The 20,398-nt window shown below is 40.3% G+C and overlaps 1 protein-coding gene across 6 annotated transcripts in view; it reads left to right on the top strand.

The window, feature by feature from the left end:
* BTRC (beta-transducin repeat containing E3 ubiquitin protein ligase) overlaps positions 1–20,398 on the top strand; it is a 120,079-nt gene that overhangs the window by 46,395 nt on the left and 53,286 nt on the right. For 4 of the 6 annotated variants that reach the window (XM_040070782.2, XM_040070787.2, XM_040070783.2 and 1 more), the window contains 2 exons: positions 2,150–2,227; positions 14,677–14,766. In XM_040070782.2, the coding sequence (XP_039926716.1) occupies positions 2,150–2,227; positions 14,677–14,766 (168 nt within the window). The remainder of the gene's footprint in view (positions 1–2,149; positions 2,228–14,676; positions 14,767–20,398) is intronic. The other 2 variants (XM_040070784.2, XM_040070786.2) reach the window with 1 other exon arrangement.

Below are 20,398 nucleotides of genomic sequence, written 5' to 3'. Positions count from 1 at the left end.
CTTTGAAAGGCAAGAAGAATGCAAGATTTCACTGTCAAAGAGATTGTTTGGAAAGGGCAATCATTCTGATACTTACTGTAGGGAAGGGGGTGTGTGTTGAAAATGAATCCAGAAGTATTAAACAACCCCTTTGCCCTGCAGCCATAACAAAATGCATTTCCTGAAAATCTCTAGTAACTCTCCTCAGGTTCTTATGATTTTCACTCTTGACCTTTTTCCTTTTTCCCAAAAGCACAAAAATTAAAATCCTAACTTGAATGAACCACTTGCTAAACTAAATTTCATGAGCAGAAAAGAGCAGCTTTAATGTCTGACCTTCCTTTTTGTATATGTGCGATTCTAGCTTCTATGTTTTTATGATCACAGTTCTTTCAAAGCAGGATTTAATGTAATAACTTGGTCCTGACTGTGACCTCATACAAAATTTTTTAAAAGCTGCCCTCTTACAGTGATATATCAGGCCCATTTAGGATTGATTTCCATTATAAAACCCTGGTTACAGCATCCCAAATGTCATGGTGCCTTACAAGTTCTACATCTTGTTTAAAAAAAAAAAAAAAAAATTTCAAAATCACTAGTTGGTCTGCGAGCCTTGATTTACTCCTGACCAGTTTATGACATCCCAAGTGGGGTTTTATTGTTGTGTTCCTCTCCCTGCAGCCCGTCTCTGCCATTTCTCAGCAAACAGCCTCTGTCCCTGCCCCGTCTCGTGGCTGTGCCTTTGCTCCCGTTGCCCAGAGCAGCGAGCCCGGCGGTGCCGGATCACGCCGCGCTGCAGTGGGCACACGCTCCGCTCTGCTGACGGCTCCCCGCAGCCGCCGTGCTGCTGCTGGCCCTGCGCTGCCGCTGCTCGCAGGGCCCCGCTCCTCCTCTGCCAACAGATGCCACTTGTGTCTCCTGAGGTGCTGGGCTGGAAGCTGTCTCTGTGAGAAGCCAGGCAGAGCCATGCTCAGCGAAGGACAGGTTATTTGGGGGATAGGTACAGAATGCAAACTCCTGCTGTGATAGACACGGTCCTGAGCTTTTCTCCAAGTAGCTGGAAAACCACCCTTTTCCTGGCAGAGCTCTCCCTCCGAAGTTTTTCTGTATCTCCTAAAAACCTGTTAAGTTGCTCACTACTGAATGTGTGGGAATGTGGCCTAAGGCTATGAATACTGTGGTGATCAAACTGATTTTAGATGCGTGTGTGGGATTCCCCCAAAGCTGGTTGTCATTGCTCCCCGAGTGTGGTAGCTGAACCTGTGCAAAGGAACACTGTCTTTCAGGGTAGGTGACTTTGGCAGTGAGGTCAGCATTGTCCCCGCTGTATCCAGCAGTTTTTAACCAAACATTTAGAAGAAACTGTTCGTGTCCTGATAGACTATAGTTTGTCTTTAAACCAAGGAATATTTGGTTTTAATCATGACATCAACAGGACAAGTTTCCCGGTTGTATTTTTCACTCAAGCTGGAAAAGGCCTTGTATTTCTTGTCTACCATCTCTTGTCTTACTGATCTTCTATTTTGGAGGTGGCAGCTTACATTTTAGAGAATCAGTCTTTCTGGAAATTGTAAATGTATGTGGAGTCAGGGGGCGGGAGAGAAAAATATAGCTGTGTTATCATACACTATACAATATTTGGAGATTTTTTTGGAAGGATTTCCTGACAACCTCTTTTACAAGAATTTAGCTCCACTATAATTTCACTATGATTTTAGGCAGCCAGGCAGACTCGGTGCAATTAATAACTGTTAGGCAGATTGAAAACATAGGAGCACAGAGAACAACACTTGCACCTGCTAACAACCTCTTGTTTTCAACAGGTTCCACTGTTTTAAATGGTTATTCTGGGGTGTTCAGGAGCACCAGTGTTGCCATGCCAATTTAACCACCATTTCAGCTCTTCAAAGTGGCTGTTACTGGTAGTTTCAGAATAAATCCCTGAAGCACGGGCTTCTTCAGTAGATACTTGCACAGTGGTGCGTTGTTGTGTTAAGGAGAAATTCTTTCTCTGCCATAACAAGCTGTTTGGCATAAAACTACAAGTTAGCCTCCAGTATGTGTATATGTAAAATGCTACAGCCTGTGTAGGAAAAATATTCTGTTTCTTTTCTCCTCACAGAGTAATATTAGGGATAAGAACTGAATTAAAGCTTACTTTCTTTCACAGAACTCCTCTGAGAGAGAAGACTGTAATAATGATGAGCCCCCTAGGAAGATCATTCCTGAGAAGAATTCACTTAGACAGGTATGTGATCAGTCTCTTTAAAAATGCGATAAAACTTTCTAGCTATTTGAATCCTTAAAAGCTTCTGGAAGCTGAAGTCTGTCTTGTGCTCATGGAAATTTTTTCTTTTCTTCTTTGAGGTCTGAGCAAGTCACATTGTACCCAGGAAAATCAGACACAGAGATTTAGCTTTCAGGGGAGTTTGATGACTCTGAAGAAATGTATGCTTCAGTATAGTTCAGTCAACTGTGACTCTAGTTTTACCTTTCTCCGGTTTGTGTTCATCAAGACCTCTTCATCCTTTTCTTCTGTAATTGTTCTTGTCTTGTTTGTAGTGTATTTTACCTTGCCTCAGATTAAGACTCTCAAAATGTTCTACAACAATTAAACTTTTTATTGCCCTTGAAGGTAGATTTTCTTGGAGATGATATCCAGGTTAATAACCTGAAAAATTACCTATTCTTATTTCTTTTACATTTGTTTAAATTACTAATGGATAAAAAAAAGAAAGGATGGTTTAATAAAACAAGATTTCTTTGTCCTTTATATATAGTAAAGCAAATTTCTTACCAATTCAAAGTAATTCCTTTCTTTAATCCTTGTGGCCAACAAAGGGAGTCTGGCATGTGCTTTCTGGGAAATTTAAGTTAGTGATTTCTGATCCATTTTCACCTTGGTCTTTCTCCCCACTGCAACCTTCAGGCAGCAGAAGCAAAATTATGTCCATGCCTTAGCTGCCTGAGGTTGCTGCCTGGTGTATCAGAGTGAAACCCTTGGTGAATGTGACTTAAGTAAATACCCCAGGCCACGCATTGCAACGGCTGAGAAATTGTTACATTTCCTTCTGCTTCTCAGCCACAGGAGCAGCAGTCTCGGGCAGAGGAGTAAGATGGCCCCACATCCTGCCCCACATCAGCTATTTCCAGGAGAAGTTGTGGCTCAGAACCATAGTAAAGGAAGAAGTATCTTTTTGATACAGTGCACTTGTGCTCAGAGTTTTTGGTTGTGCGTGGTTGGTTTGGTTTGGGTTTTGTTTTGTTTTGTTTTTTTTTGGTGTGTTTTAGTAATGCAGTGTTTTAGGAGTGTTTGATTTTGTGGGAGGAGGTGTCATGTGATGGACTACGTACATGTGACTAAGACAAGTCCATCTAACAGATGCAGTCCATATAAGTCTTCTAGACATGAGGCAATATGCTGGCATAATGGCTGAGGTCCCATTTATAGCTGAGAAAGATTACCTTACAGAATTGATTAAATATGTTAGATGAAACTTAAACTGTTTCTGGTATTCAAAAACAAACAAGAGCTGGAGGAAGAGGGCAAACCTACTAGGTCCCTACTTTGTATCCCCAGGATAGGAAACAAGGTCCCCAGCATGCCAGAAAATCAGGGGAGTTTTATTTTAGAATTATATTATCCATGGCAGGCCTTCAGGTTCAGCAAGAAAAGGTATATGACTCTTCTCCAAAATAAGATTCATAGTAAGAGATGTTAATTTAAAAGGTTCATGAGTTACTTATTTTGCGTGTCTTCTCATCACACGGAGTCCTTCCTCATGATTATTGATTGAAGAAACGGATATTTACAAACTGTATGATACAGATGAGGAAGGTACAGTTTCTTGAATTGGGTTTCCATTTGTTACATTTCAATCTGCAGAAGTATTCTAAGTGTCACAGGAAAGCTGTCTTTTCCCTCAGGCCCACAATTCATCATAATCAAATAGATATCAGGAGGACAACTAAAAAAAACCCACTTGTAGTGTCCCAAGATTTCATATTGGAAAGAATTCAATGGATGTTGTTTACATTGAAGATGGTTAGCTGTGTTGCACAGTATTGTTGAGACATCGTATCAGTCTCCATCTTTGTGTCCAGTCCTTACAGTGACAGATGCAGGACAAAATCCTTGGGTCTTCTATTGCTATCTGGGGCCTTTGTGTTGAGAACAGTCTTTGTAAATCAATTCAAGATGTAGTCTTAGTTTTAAAGCAAGTGCCCTCTTATCTAGATCATAGGAGTTGGTTGTCCATGATTTTTTGCCTGTTACGGAGGGAATTCTGGTTCTTTACATAGACGTAAATAAAGCTGTCTGAGCACTTTGAAGGCTCAGATTGCTCCTCTTCTCTACTAGCAAGGGATAGGAGCAGTGCGGAGTTTTCCGGCGCTCCTTCCAGAATTCAGACATGTATTTCGCCATGTGCCTCAATACACACAATCAATGAGTAATACTGGAAAGGTCTGCATCTCCTGTAGGAAGGTATGCAGAGTGACTGCTGTCTTACATCTATCCATACTTTGTAGAACCAAAAATTGGAACCTGGAAATGCTGTCAAAGCAGTAATACACAAAAAATGCCTTCCATTTTAGTGGAAAGATGCTAAACTGGTAAATATTGTGTGAACAGTTTTGTATTTTCAGTTCCTTCTGTGAGACTCCCTTAATATTTCATTATTGGGGACATGGACCTACATACACAGAGAAATCAAGTGTATGTGGGTAGAAGAGAAGTCTTGTTTATTTGAATGGTCTTTCCAGTGAATGTATCCTCATATTTAGTACATTTTGATTAGACTTAGAAAATTAATGAGATGCATCAGACCACTTCAGGGTAAGTACTATGTCTTGACATGTTCAGCTGCTAACAAGTTTAGGTAAAGGTGCATTTCCTTTTCTTGCCTTGTTTGCAGTGCTGTTATGCACCCTCAGCCATAATATTTTCTCAGGTGGGTTTGTGGATCAGACGTTCCAGAAGCTGGAGGTGTAAGGGAGGTGTCATGCTTACTTACGCGTCTGAAGTTGTGTGCAGGGGCCGAAGACGTCCATTGCTCAGTGCTATGGAACTCTTAGTAAGAGAAATATCATTTTGCTGTTGATTAAAATGGTTTATGGAGAAGGGTGTCTTCAGAAGTCTCAACAAGTGGGGGCTGTGTTCCTTGAATTGCTGGAAGTGGAAGGCATGGCCACTGTTGGGTGCATGTGGGGGCAGCAAGGCAGAAGAGACATGGAGATTAGCGCTGGGGAACAGAAAAAGGCAATGAACTTGACACTGTTAGCTGGAACAGCAAAAAGATCTAAGCTATTACAGACTTTGGAATATGGATGCAGACATTGAGTTTTTGTCGAGTGCTTGATCTCACAGAATTAAATTTTGAAGGGATAAACTGAAAATCATAGTATGAAAACAGACCAGAAAAAAACAATGACAAGTGGCAAAAGTTTTTGGCAACTTTATTTAAGCTAACAAACGAATTTTCACACTGCAAAGTTATAAATTAATTTTAATAGGCTGATCCAGATGGTCCATTTGGAAAATGGATAGCTTGATCTGTTGAAAATTAAACTAAATTTATCTCTCTCATACTTCAAACTGAAGTAAGCGTGAGAAGAGTGCCCATTAAGTCCAGCTCATACAGATGGACCGGCAGGTCACACATGGGACTAATCTGATTCATTTTAAAAATAAATGCATGAGTTATTGAATCAGGTTCCTGATTCAAGCCCTGCATGTGAGAGTGTGTGTGTGTGCTGCCCTTTCAAAGGGACTTGCAAATGCTTCAGTGCGTTTTTTAACCTGTGTGTTTCCATTTTAATTCAACTTCCTTGCCAAAAAACATAATTAGTTTTCAGTGCCTATCATTTAGTGTTAGACCCAAACACTAGATTGATTAGGTCAGCCATTTGTTATTTTAAGGGCTGTGTCTCCATCCTTCATTTATGAAGAACATGAGCTCAATAGTCTTGGGGAGAGAGCCAGCCTTTAGAAACTGGGAAGGGGAAACTCTCTGGGGGCCCCTCCAGCCTTTTAGCTTCTGGGTGTTTTTAACAGAGCCATGAATGCAGATTTGTAAATTTATTGCAGTGCCATCTGGTTTTTTTGCAGGAACCGTATTATTGTTGGCTCGTATCTGTCTATTGTGGTGGTCACTCCCCGGGAGCTTGCCCTCATAGTCCTAAGGAAAGTGATGAATAGTGGGGGTCAACATGAATAGGTCACAGGGCAGCTGTCCGGGGCTGCCCTGAACTTGATTACCCCGCTGGTTTTTAAAGAAGACGGGCACAATGCTGGTTGTTTAAAACCCTCCCTCCCTTCTCTTCAGTGCAGCAATAATGAAGTGCCTTTTGCTGCTGTGGTTCATCTGTGGGCGAAGGTGCCTTGTGGGGAAAAGCTGGCAGCAGCAAGGCTGCCACAGTGTACCTCCTGCAAACCTCACATTGGACTCTGCTGTCTTTCTGCAAGCTTCCAGATGGAAGTCCGGGGGAAAAAATTCCTGTCTGTTACCCCATTCAGACAAGCCCCTTAGCATTTTCAAGAATTCTCCCTCTTAAGAGTTTTGGCACAGAATATTACCTCAATTCACTCTTACAGATTTGAGATAATTTTCTAAAATTACATCTAGCACTCAAAACATGCTCTGGGCGCTATTTCAAAGTTAAAATAGGCACAGTCTGATCTTAAGAATTTAAAGCCAGTAGTCAAGAAAACTGTGAGAAAGTGGCTGAAGAAGGTAGAGCAAAGGGAAAACAACAACTAGCAATTGCTAGTGGTTTACTTTCAGTTGGCAGCCTCATCCTGCTGCTTAGGGCTCCTCTCCGGGTGTATTTCTCCTCTGCAAAAGCGTTTCTGCCGCACAGAATTGAAGCCCTCTTCTTGACTGATGAGAAAAGTTGCATGGTGTGGAGGAAGAGAGGGTCCTTCAGCTCCCTCTATCTCTTTGGGAAAGACGCTGCAGTTCAGATTTGCCTTCTGTTGGAGGGCTGGCCTGAGGCAGGGCATTCCTAGTCTATAAAGTTATCCTGGTTACCTCGTCTTTCACATGACGCTTGGTAATAAGGAGTTGCTGATTGAAAAGCCCCCTGAAATTGCTAGAGGTACACCCTTAGGCATACTTGTAAGATTACTCTTTTATTTTAAGATTTTTTTTTTTTTCCCATTATTCTCAAATACCACCACCAAGGTAAAAAATGTCCATTCTTTTGCAACACTTAGTGCATGTTAAAAAGCTAGCCAAAGCGGCTTGTGCTGGAGTCTAAGTTACAATGGGAATGCTGCCTTGTGGCGGAAAGGCCACTGGGCTCTTTCAGCATTAGTGCTAATAGGAATCTGTCACCCCGCCGCCGCATTGCTGCATTCCTCTGTAATTGAGTAAATTGCAAGTGTTGTCTGCTCCCCCCTGCCCTTTGTGTCCATGTCCACTTACCATCCGAAGAACGTGGGCAGTGATAAATAAAGCGCTGAACAGGGCTCCCAGCTCTTTGAAAGCAGCATGTTGCCAGCCCCCTAGTTATATTTCTTTAAGTGTTTATGTTTTTCTGTATTCTTTCTCTTGTGTGGCTGGAACCCTGGGGATCCAAAGCCATGAGAGAGGCCAAGAAGCTAACAAAAGTAGCTGTCCCCTTGTTAGCTTGTTCCTTTCTTCTTTAAAAAACAAGATGAAAACCATCTGGCTCAGGGCATTACATTTTCCTCCCCCATGCACCTCTATAGATGAAGAGTTTCACCTGCAGTGAGGGTTTACATTGATTAGGGAGGGAGCAGTAATTCAAACCTCCATCCACTTCAGGGGTACTTTGCAGTCTTTAAAGGTGCTGACCCATTGAGTTAAACTGTCAAGGGAGGATAAAAAAGGATCTTCATCCCGGGAGGTAACAGCTGCCAGGTTTTCAACACCTTGCACGCTGCTGGAAAAATGTCACAAATTGTCAATGGAAAGAAAAATCACTTGGCTGCCATCTTCCCTTAATGATATGCCTTATAAAATGAAAGATTTAAGGGTTTAAAAATCAGCAAGTAGCTGTTAAGAAAAAAAAAAATCCTGGGGGATTTTGGAGCAATGGGCCCAACAAGATGTATCTGGAAAGACTGTGCGTAAAGCATCTGGGTTGGAATAACCAGGTCTGATTGGGATGACCATGGTTATGTCTGCACAGTGGGACAAGAGAAGTGAAAGCAGCAGCACAGAAGTCTAACATTACCATGCCTGTATTTAAAAAAAAAAAAAAAAAGTAGGAAAAGTAGTCTGATTCATAAGCCAGTGAACTGCGAGAAGAGACATACTGTATTTCTGCTCTTCTGAGGACAATTTGTTTTCAAGCAGCTACCAGATGGCTAAATACCACGACATTTTCTTTTTCTTTTTTTTCCCTTCTTTTCTTTAACAAGAGCTCTAATTTGCCTTGCTCTTTGTTTTTGTTTGTTTTAATGCTTTTATGTAGCTGAACAACCCCATGGTGCTGGGCATTGTGGCATACTCCTTTTTTGTTTTTCTCCCCCTTGTGCATTGATGGATGAGTTAAAAAAAATCTTCAGCTATAATGTAATTTCAGGTAACAAGCATATTGGACTAAAGCTTTTTGTTTGCATTGTCTTGAGGTTTTTTGTTTTAGGGGCCTTTTTTTCATGTTTGTTTTAGGTAAGTCATTTTAATTGTACTGGGTAATTAGAAGGTACACACAGCCAAGGGAGCTTTGTTATGGTAATTGCTCAAGAAAACCCACTCCCCAACTACCATTGCCGTGTATTAAGACACGTCTTCCCTCTAGTGGCAATATTAAGGACTCTGGCTTTCACAGTCAGCAAGGTGTAATTGCAATATGACAAACTGTGCTTTAGGGAAAATCCTGTAAATGATCTATTTTTTTGTTTTGCTAGTCTTTATTTTGTCTTACGACTTTCTGTGGAGACTATTCTTCCCAAGGCTGGGCTAGGGATAACAAAAATTCAACTTGAGAAAATAGTCGAGGCGGATCCTGGGTAATGTCTTACAGCTTGACTTAATTCTAGTCTTCTTTTTAATTACCTGTTTATAAAAACGTTTTTAAATTTGTTAAGATTAGTTAATTCTTTCAGAAGAAGCACCTCAAATGAAATAAATAAATAAATTGCATTTATTTTAAATAGTCCATGTGAAAGACCTTTAAAGGGTAATTAATGCAAGTCTCCTAAGACTCTAAATAAGATTAAAGCGATCTTTCCAAAACTGCTGGAGTGATTTGTTTATATAACTTCCCAGTTCTGCAGAATTCTTCTGAGTCTAATAACTTTTTTTCTAACCGTTTGGCAATTTGTGCTTAGCTACAAAAGCCCTTGTTCAAAAAGAACAGTTTAATAATCTTTTCCCTGAAAATGACTTGAAGGGAGCGTATGGGTTTTGTCTTTTTGCTGTGTTTTTATTAGTGTTATCTTTCTCTGATAAATCATGTAATTACTAACTATTGGGGGGAAAATCTTATTGAACTCCTGGGTTGCAGCTTCTATTAAAAAGTGGAGCTTTGTTCAGGGACTGAGGATTCTTGGAATGAATGGCCAAAGAAATGGATTTCAGTTGGTGGAAAAGCTGCACACACACAGAGTTCTGCCTGGGGTTCGAGGCTTCAGGCTGGTGCTCAGTGTTCATCCAGAGCTACACAGACAAGAGTAGAAATGTTTATGTGTTTGTGTCAAAGAGCAGGATCATACTTTCTTTAAAAAGAAAAATGTAACCAAAGACACTCAAGGAATGAGATCAGATACAGCTCTATCTTTAGTGAACCATAGTCTAGTGCCTCTGTGGCATTTTAAGCCTTTGGCCGAGAGCGAATACAGCTTTGTGGTTCCCCTGCTTCTGACATGATTTGGCTCTCCCATATATTTGTAGGATTCTTTTTTTCTTTCATTAGAGCTTGTTTGGCTATAGGGCTGCTTAACACTCTTCTCAAACGGCTTTTGCAAGGTTAGGGGAATGCAGCTTGGTAACAAGTTTGTGTCATTTTAAATATATACCTCCCAGTAAATAAGGAGGAGTCTTGCAATCAATCCCTTTTAGTGTGTTATATGTTTCACCTGACAACAAAACCCTCTATTGATTAACCATTACTTTGTTAGATAATCTCGTGTCATTGAAGCCACTGTAAAAATTAAACTCTTTAAAATGTTTTACCCTAGCAGCAGTGCGAAAATTGAAAACTTGTTCAGAATTACAGCCAGCTTCCACAAAGAGGGTAGTTTTCAACAAACTGGTTTATGTTTGCATGCTTTATATGCAATATAAAAACATATTAGAGCACTCCAACGCAGAGTTATCTGCCTGTAGCATTGAACCAGGCTACCATTTCAGAATACTTTTCCTTGATGAAGAAACCTCTTATTTTGATGAAAGGTGAGGAGAAACTCGAACTGTTTTGGTACAGATTAGATGAGGTGTGTAAAACGGTCAAGCTTTAAAGGAGGACTTAGGAAATTTCCTTTTCCAAGGCTTAGTTTTGGCTTTGATTTTCCTGCTTTTTTTCCAGGTAAGTCAGTGTTCCCATGGGCATTGGAACAAATGAAAGGAGGTACTCCTGTGTTGCAGTATAGCATTAGACATCATCAGATGTTTTCACGTAACATGAGGGGCTCTGCATTATTACTTGATGATATGACATTAATTCTGCTTTCAGAATTCACTGGTCTATTCCCTGGCCCTATTCACAGTAGCTATTAGTGTACAAACAGTATCAGATGAAACCAAATCACCATGTCCACCAGCCATTTTGTGTCTCAGTAGCCAAAAACTGCTGCCTGCAAAAAAGCATTTGATGACTCTCATATAGTACTGCCTTGACAGTATCTTCTCCAAGCTTCTTAGGACCTGGCCTCTTGAGCCACGTGCGGCTTCTTTGTAACATTGGCAAGACATTTCCATTGAGACCTATCAAGCAGAGTGACATTACCTGTTTTTTCTCTTGACTTTGAGGGAGAACTAGGTTTTCTGTGTTTTGCTTTCAACCCTTGAAAACGTATTGTATAACATGAGCGTGAATCTTCTTTGCCATCTTTATTCATCCCACAAGGCTAATAAGGCATTCGTCTGTGAGAATGTGAAAATAAGAACTTTGTAACTTTGCAAAGACAATAATGTATGTTAAACCGAAGAACACTTTGTGTTCTATTTTCAAATATGCATCCTGGTGTGTTGAATCCACGATACATACTTTTTAACATTTTCTCTTTTCCCTGTTTACTACTGAGAAACAAGGAGCTGCTGAAGGACTTAAATGGTCATCTGGTAATTTGGCACACACATAAATCCTTATGTAATAAAATTACTATGTAAAAGTTGGCTCTTACAGTAAAAGCATGTTCTTCTCTCTTTCTGTGGTTGAAAAGGTTGGGAAGGGGGAGTTCCTTGGCATGTTGTCAAAGAGCAGAGAGGTGTAATGATAGCAGGAGAATGCCCAGGTCAGTCAGACCCAGAGTCAGCTCATCCACTGCCAACTTCAGCACTGTCAGTAGAAGGTGCTATTGAATGACACCAAACAAGTCCTGGTCTCTTTTGGTACTCCCTTGCCCTCCTGTTCCTGCAGCACCTACTGCTGTTGCACCCGGGATGTCTGGAGGATATCTGTGCCTAGTATCTATTGAGCTGCTATCCATGAGTTTATTTAGTCCCTTTTTCCACTTCTAATGATGCTTCTCTGCATGATGTCCTGGGATAGGAAGCACCAAAAGTTCACTGCCAGCTGTGTGAAGAAGTATTTCATTTTATCTTCTTTAAATTTATGCTATACTAGTTCTGTCAAATGTCAGTAGTCCTGGTATTGCAGGATTTGATGAACAAGTTATGCTGGAAGTTCAGTTGGTGCTGTTCTCACTGAGATGTAAATGCATGGGTGAAAGTAATCAAAAGTAAGCAATCCACTGAAATAACTATTTGCATTTGCATTCTGACATGCATGTAACTTTTACTCTAGTAACTTCAGTACATAGTGAGCTTCTTTCATTCTCAGAAAATGCTGACATCTTTAGATTTAGCATTTAGTATTTCACATTTTGTATTTGAATTATTTACTCTCTCCCATTTGTAAATGTGGAGAAAGCCTACTGTAAGCGCAGCTTTTAAAAAGCTGGCATGCAACCAAGGTTTGTGCATACCTGTCTTGGGAGGAAAAAGACTGACAACATTTGAGTTCATGGTTCGGTTCACAGAGCCACAGACTTCCTTGTTGCTTTCAGTAAATGTTTTTCTGGCTGAGCTTTTGATCGGCAAAGTGGAGTTAATAGTAGCTATCCTCAAGTCAGGGCTCCTTGTAAAACTTACAGTATGTAGCAGTCAAGTTGTGCAGAAATACTGCATATGGAATTATAGGAATTAAATTGCAAGTGAAAAAGTCACAGATTTACAATAAATGGGTTAAATTACAGAAATGTAAAAACTGAACAAAACATCTTACCAACTCTTCATGGTTTTTTCATGTTCACAATCTGGTTGAACTTAACTAATACCATGCCTGCAAAATGAAGTTTGCGTGGTATTGTCTGAATGTTAGTTCAAAGCAGATGGTATCCACTTTTTGTCTATCAGTTGGGGTGCTATATCTAAGCTCCAATTTCTAGTAGTTTATATCATTCTGATCTTTCTTCTGAGGAGAAAGTTTTATGCATACCAGGGTGATGGTTTTAGGATGTTGGCAAATATTTGCAGGAGGCAATCAGACTTCTGTTTGCTTGTGCCCTAATCCAGTTTGAATCTGAGCTTCTCCTGCTGAAAGATACACTTTGTTCATCTGCACAGCACCTTGAAAGAATTCGTGTGTTTGAATTTTTCAGTTTCTCCTTCTGGATCTAGGGTCAGAAATTGCTTGCTGGCTGCTAGTCAAAGCAGATATCAATGTTGTGACATGTAAGGAGAGCTGCTGGAGACAGAATATTCTGCATTCCTGTCTGTCACTGGTTGGTTTCTGGTTAGAGAGTTCACTGAGAAATAAAACATGAACTGCTAAAACAATGAAGATAGGGCTTCTCTGCTCCTCTTTTGTTTCTGTTTCGTGGTGAACTTTAAAGGAGCTCTGTAAATAGATAAGGTGGAAAGGATTTCCTTAATTTCTCCAAGAACCTTTATACTGTGCTGGTCCAGTACAAATCCACCTAAGTCAGTATACAGATTTCCCATGGTGTGTAGTAAGGAATGTTTCATGAGGATCCTAAGAACTTAGGTGAATGTTGTAAACTGATTGTGAACACTCAGTCCCCATCAGTTGGTGCTTACCTGAGCTGGGGGCTGTTGGGAGCACTGGCTTTGTGGACACATCTCCTTGTCGCTCAGCATAAACCTCTTTTAATCTTTTCTCATTCTTGCCTCTGACATCCTTGGCCATGTGCTCCTCTGCCAGTTTTTGTGTTGCTGCTGACATTTTGCACAGTCAGGCCTCTGGCAGAGGGGCAAGAGAGGGAGATCATTTTTGGTCCTTGGCACTGAGGGAATCTGGCTCTGGTGATGGAGCTTTGAGGCAGAGGGAGAAGTTCAGGAGCCCTCATCATGCCAGTGTTGTCCACAGGTTTTGTAACCTACAGCAGGTTTGGGGTTGTAGTCATTTCGAATCAAGCGAATGGAAATCATAGCAAACCCTGAAAAAAACATCTCCAGAGATTGCCAGGGAGTATTATGGGGAGAAAACTGACAGGCAGCTCACTACAAGTCTTTGTGAGTCCTCCCATTAAGGCAATCTTAAAAATATCATGAGTGTTAGTATGCTTTACTTAGTGCTCTTGAAAATGTATTTGTAACAAGTTTAATTTTATTCTCTCTCAGCATCTTTTTTGGGTTTTTCCATGCAACTGCTTGAGGTGGCAACATCTTCTCTGTGGTCTGCTTTCTACTCTTGAAACAAACCAAGTTGTTGCTTGCTTTTGAGCCGCCACTTTTGCATTTTTCTGTAAATGGTGGGAGGTGTATTAATCCCATACTGAAGCTCTTAGATGCAGAGGTGCTGGGAGTGAGGAGGAAAGCCTCCATTAGAAGCTCCTGAGTTCTTCAGGCATATTAGTGTAAACAGCCAGATCAACCAAATTATAATTTTAAGCCCACCTCATAAGTATTGTTCATACACTTCCCTCAAAAGGGAGAGAGATTACAGGTGGTGTGTTTTGCAAAGTCTCTGAAGTCTGCAGCCCCAACTGAGGGTCACTTGGGCAGGACAGCATTAAAGAAAAAAGACATTCTACTTTAAAAAAATAAAAAAAGCTTTACATAACTGAAAACAGTAAATACAATGAAATGTGGTCTGCATTTGCTCCCTTCTGATTGTAACCTTCATTGTCCCATGTATTTTACATTTTATATTCTGATCAAGTCAGATGTTTATTCACATTTGACGTACTCTCTGATAACTACTGTGTTTTCAGAAATCGCTTTGCTTTAGTTGTTCCATTATGCAGCATTTTGTGAAAGAATGAAAACTGAGATGGGAATTTTTTTAAATTCATTTTCAAAGGAACAGAGAAGAAAAATCTTTTTCTTTGTATTTCTGTACTGTAAATTGCACATAGCTTCTCAGAGGACATGTATGCCCTGAACATAGATTTTTGCTATAAACGAGTTTATTTTGGTTTGAAACATTTACGTCTTAGAAAAAGGAAATGTAGTAGAGTAAATGTAGGTTCCTGTGCCAAAAATGTGGTGCCTGAAAGAAAATTGTGTTCTTCTATTCATAACCATTTTAATCTTTCTGCAGACCTACAACAGCTGTGCCAGACTGTGCTTAAACCAGGAAACAGTATGTCTAGGAAGCACGGCTATGAAGACTGAAAATTGTGTGGCCAAAGTAAGTAAGAGAACAGCTTTGGTTTTGAGAGATTTTTAGCAAATCATTCATTGTTAGTCAACAAAATGTTCTTGTTCAATATTACAGTTCAGCAAAAATATCTAAACAAAGAGCAAGTATTTTGGGTAGGCTTTTTTGTCCTTCAGTGTTGAGATTTTTAGACTTGCTGTTTCTCTCTGCTGGAAATGATTGCTTGAGTCTGGAGCTATGTAGGATTGAAGGGTTCATTCTGCTATATAAGTAATGGGCTTTTCCAGTGGGATGACCTATGCCGGCCATGTAATTAGCTGTGACAACTTCAAATGATAAATGTCCAGATACATATTAGAAATACTGCATGAGAGCTCTTTATATCATGTACCCTTTCTTAGCTACCAGAAGGGAGGTGCAAAAAGACTTTTCAATTAAAATACAGTGAACACTGTACTTAAAGGAAAGGGGCAAGGGAGATATTACAGTCAGAAGGGTAAGAAAATGAATTTATTAGCCTGTCATGGAAAGGTAATTTCTTGACAATTGAAGTAGATGTTATTGGAAAAGATGAGGTGCCATTAGCCACCCTCTTTTCTTAGAATACAGCATAACTAGAGTAAAACAATGTACAGGTTGGTCTGTTTGTGAATGGAGGACACTTGAACCATGATGATGTGTGGAAAGGCTTTGTGAAGGATGCGTTTAGCCTTGTGTAAGCTTTGTATTTCCACTGAAAGGAAGTTTAGAATGGGCATGCAGGACACATCAGTGCATGCAGCCATCTGTCCCTGAAGCCAGCTGGCATTTTGTTGCTCCTCTGTCACCACAAACATGACCACTCAAAAGCCTGTTTTCTCTTTCAGTTATTATTCCTTGATCTTCTTGAAGTCCATTTCTTTCATACTTTGATTGGTTGTTAAAGGTGCCTTGTCCCTTCAGGGGCCGCTTTTATATTGACCTTTAAGATAATTTCCCAGCTAAATCTTTGCTGGGGTTTTGCTGGTGAAATTTGGATGTCCCATTACTTTCGACTCTTGTCAGGGTATTGGCTACCATAGAAATTAGTAATGGTGCTTGCAGCTGGCTTAGCACTCATAAACTGTGCTTGACATGCCGGTTACCTTCCACTGGAGAAGCACTTCTGAGAGAAGCTACCAGTTCTGGTACAAAGTTTAATACCAGCACTTCCGTTCTTAACATGACTGGTCTTACACACTGCTTGCTAAGGTGCTTTTATTATACAGACTAAGTGAAACTCTTCAAGCAGAGCAACTCTGGCTGAGTTGTCTTATCATAGAGCATCGTTGCGAGGCTGTAAAGCAGCTCACAGCAAGCCCATGGGAGGAAACCCATTCAACCCCACCTGCTCTACAGTGTCCTGTCTGACCTGATTGCCTCACTAAGGAGCAAGGGTGTGCAAGAAGTACAGCTAATTTAAGTGGTGCCTCTTTTGAATAAAATCACATACTTCAACAACTTTGTGTCCTAACTAATAAGCTCTCCCGATGTTATGTTTTCAGCAGTTTGTGGTGAGAGGTGTGGGTACGGCTCAAGGCAGGAACAGCAAGACTTTTTTCATGCTTTTGAGGATGAATTTGAGACATCATGCAGGAGATTAAAAAAATGTGTGTTTTTGAAGTAGCATGTATGGGGAATATTTGTCTGTCTTGGACAGTCTGCCATCATATATATAGGGATGGAAAACCACATATAAACACACACATATATATATGCATCCATACATGCACATACGTGTGTGTATATATGAAATATATATAACTCTCTAAAAAACCATAAGGACTTTTCTGGGGATATAATTCTTCTAGTACTAGCTTTCCTGGCTGTTGTACTCCTTTCTTTTGCCTTTCTATCTACAAACCAGATGAAGTTGGTTCTAAGAAAGCTTGTCTTTCAAATTCCAGAAGTGTCGAAGCATTTATAAATCCAGCTATCTAAATGCAGATGGTTCAGTGATGGCATAGGCAAATGGCACAGCTGTTAAATGTTCCCTAGGTGAAGGACTTAAATGGGATTTAGGGAGTCTAGAGGCCTTCTCCTACCACATGCATACAGCAAGTTTTATCCTCCATGATTGATGTATTTTATAGCCTTGGACTTCAAAATGTTTTGTCAGGAAGGTGAATACTGGATGGTGCTGCAGTTTTCATTATCTACAGCACTCTTCCAAACATATAATTGAGCAACAGTTCAATTTCTATTTTTTTTTTTACTTGCAGTGAAACACAAAAACGGTTACTTTGGAAAGCATGATTTACTTTTTCTGATTCTGCAGCGCAGTATCAGCCCTGACTGGGAGCCACTGTCTTGCATTATCACTTGCTTGTCAGATATGTCAATCAGTCTGCAAGAGACAATGGTTTTTCTGAAAACGGAATTTCTGATTCTGCACCTACTTGCAGAAAAGATGTGCTCTCTTAAGACTGTATTAATGGCATTTACTGATTGTGTGCTTGACATTTCTAAAAGTTTGTTCAAAGAATGAAATGCAGTTTCCCTTGAGGCCACACATATCAATATTGAGGTGCCTTCTCAGACTGAAGCACTGTCCATTTGTTAAACTCTCTTGTGAACGAGTGCTTCTCTACAGGACATCCAGTATAAACTACCAACCTAGCAACTGGCATTCTTCCTAAAATAGAGGGGGAAAAAGCAGATACACATATTCGGGTATGGAAAGCAGCATAAGGCCACAGTATTTGGATCAGTCAAGCAGGTTTGTAAACCTTGTCTGTTTGGTTTTGTGTAGAGTGTCATGCTGCCTCTGCAGCCAGGTGCTCAGTGCCTTTTGCAAACCTATGAATTAACTAGTTTTATTCAGACATTTAAAAATAAAGTTAGAATATAATATTCTGATGAATCTCTATGTCTTGTTCTTAGCCCTTCTTTCCTGGTATTTGTCCCCTGAAATTCCATTGATAGGACTTGGACAAGTTTGGGTAAAAGCAAATAAGGAGCATTAGAAATAGTTTGAAGTGTGTGCATGTTTTGACTGAAGAGCTGGGATCTTAAATTAAAAATTATACATTGTGGTGCACAGATTTCATGTGTGATCATTTCTCTCCCATGCACCAGAGTTATTTTTTGGCATCTTTTTGCCTATTGACTTTGAGTGATCAACAAGTGTGATGTATATTCAAGCTAACATCTTTTAAAAGGAAATGCAGTCTCTGATTGTGTTTTTGCATATGTGTGTACGCACACAGGCATATATATAAAAACTCCTTTTTGCTTCTTTATAAACCAAAAAGCTCTGCAAGAGGGTTTCTTTTAATGATACTACTGGTGTGCAACCACAAGTGGACAACTTCTTAGGAATTGGTACTAGGTGCTTAAATAAGGTAGAAATGTTGCATGAACCTAGGCTCCAAGGACAGGGTGTTTGATTTTAATGAGGCTTATTGAAATCTGGCCAAATGAGCATCTGTTCCTATTGTTTGTTCCATATTTTGTAAGCCAGTATCTTCAGGCAGATAATGGTGTTGGTGTGTGCTTCATCCTCAATTAGAGAGGGACATAGTTAAAAGTCCCCTGGCATCTGGTATGTCACTAGGATTCTTTTGATTGGGTGTGCAAACAAGTTTCTCTTCTGTTCTGTACCCAGGAAATCTAGCTGTGGTGACCTTCACACTTTCTGTCTGAGGTGTGGTGAGGGATGCTCTGGTGTGTCTTCAGTCTCCTTGGCTGAGTCTTCGCTTGGATGGATTATATACAGTCCTGGTTTCAAACAGAGGTTTTACCTTTTCACTCTTTCATTATACGGGCTGTATTTGGTCAGAGTTTTGCTGTTTGCTTCCAGTTCTGTTAGATTTTGCATTTCTCTGGATCCTGGAAATACCCTTTTGATTCCAAGTGCTCTTTTCTTTGCCAACAAGAGATTGGCGTATAACTGATCTCAGAGTCCTACAGCCAATATCCATTTCCTCCATTCATTAAATGTCTTACTGTTTATTAACTCTTGCCATTGGTTCCAGTTCATCTGTATCTCCTGTACAGAGGAGCGTTCTCAGTTTCATTTTGCACGTTGAATTCTTTCCTGCTTGTTCCACAGACAGGCACCCTGTGGCATCCCTGCAAGAGACAGCGCTGATAAGACACCTTCAAAATGGCATCCAGCATCCCTGAGTTTCTGCTTAGTTCTGAACTCAGCAGCAGCAGTTGGGAGAGGTTCTCTACCTTGATCTAAGTAAAATTGGAAGAAGAAAAATAGAGTTGTGCACACCACCCTTGAAAAGTCCAACTTGTGTTTCAGGCCACTGCTTGCTACTCACGTGTGATAACTGATCTTGCTTTATAAGGTCCTAGCAAACCAAGGGACTTCCCAGGGTCTTTTAAGCATTTTCCATCTTTTAGGGAATCTTTGCTGTTCATCATACTTCCAAAGGTGGGACAGAGCTCTGCTGTTCTCAATTCTGGAAACACAGGGTAGGCCTTGGCACTTCAAGCATGCTATGTGAAATTTCCTTTCAAAGGTGCATCTTATTATTTAGCTATAGCTACACATTTTGCACTCAAGGGTGATTCAGCTAAAGCAAGGAGTGGTGGAAGTAGCTGGTAATTGAAATCTTCTTTCCTTTGTCAGTTCTTTCTGCATCACTACTTTCAAATTTTTAGAACAAACATAGTCTGCACAGTAATAACATTAAGTCTGGAATTTTTATGTGAATTTAAAGGAGAAGCCACGGGCACTCTTTAATAAAGAAGCATTTAGGGTTCCAGGCTGGATGTTCCAGTTGGCAGTAGGACAAATTGATCTGAAGAGTGTCCCTCTTGTACTCTCAAGTCCCTTTATGTCACAGATTGATGGCTCTTTTTTTTCCAGAGAGTGTGTTTGCATTTACTTTGCTTGAATAGCACAGCCAGCTCAGAGTTCTGCTGTGATATACCACTGAGTCAGTATATCTTCAGATAATGCATAGTTTTCTAGACCTTTTGAAGTATGTTAGCTTAATTTTTAGTATTAAGCTTCTGTGTAGTGATGCAGAAGGACTGTCAGTGGACATGCTTCCAGCCCCAAATCCCTCTGTAAAATATCCTCTGCTGTGTCTTGGATATTCCTTTCTCTGGGAGGGACAGCAGTTTTTGAGGTTGTTGCAAACTGGGTAAACACTGCCTCAGCCACTGGCTGCTGGAGATGTAAGCATGTCATTTTAGCCTTCTGTTGGAGGTATTCTCTCTGTAATAAGAGGCTTGTGTGAATGGCTGGCATTGCAGGGACATTGCTGGGAGTTCTTAACATGCAGAAGGTGCTTTGAAAGTGAATGCTCAGACAGCAAAAGTAGAAAATGGCATCGGTGGTTTATCTAAAAGCTTTGACCTAATGATGTTCTTCCTTTCACAAATATGACTACTTTTATCTTCATTGCTAGTTTGTCTAGCTTTTTTTAGGTCAAGACAATCTTTATGCCTTAGCTTCATCTTGGTCTAATAACCTCTTTGCAAATGACGGAGACAGAAATGTGATATTCTTGCTCCCCCACTCCACCCCACCATACACATTCTCCAGATTTTGATAGACTTCTTTTATTTATTTCCAAAATTATATCCGCAGGAAACAAGCTGTTTAAATTCAGATTATGCTGAAGCAAAATGGTCCTGGTATGAGAAGCAACGTGCTGTTTTATGAGCGCAGAGTCCCTTT

Source organism: Hirundo rustica, chromosome 8 (assembly GCF_015227805.2).
Source record: "Hirundo rustica isolate bHirRus1 chromosome 8, bHirRus1.pri.v3, whole genome shotgun sequence".
In the NCBI taxonomy this organism is placed as follows: Eukaryota; Metazoa; Chordata; class Aves; order Passeriformes; family Hirundinidae; genus Hirundo; species Hirundo rustica.
The sequence above is the reverse complement of the archived record's forward strand: the minus strand, read 5'-3'. Positions and strand labels throughout refer to the sequence as shown.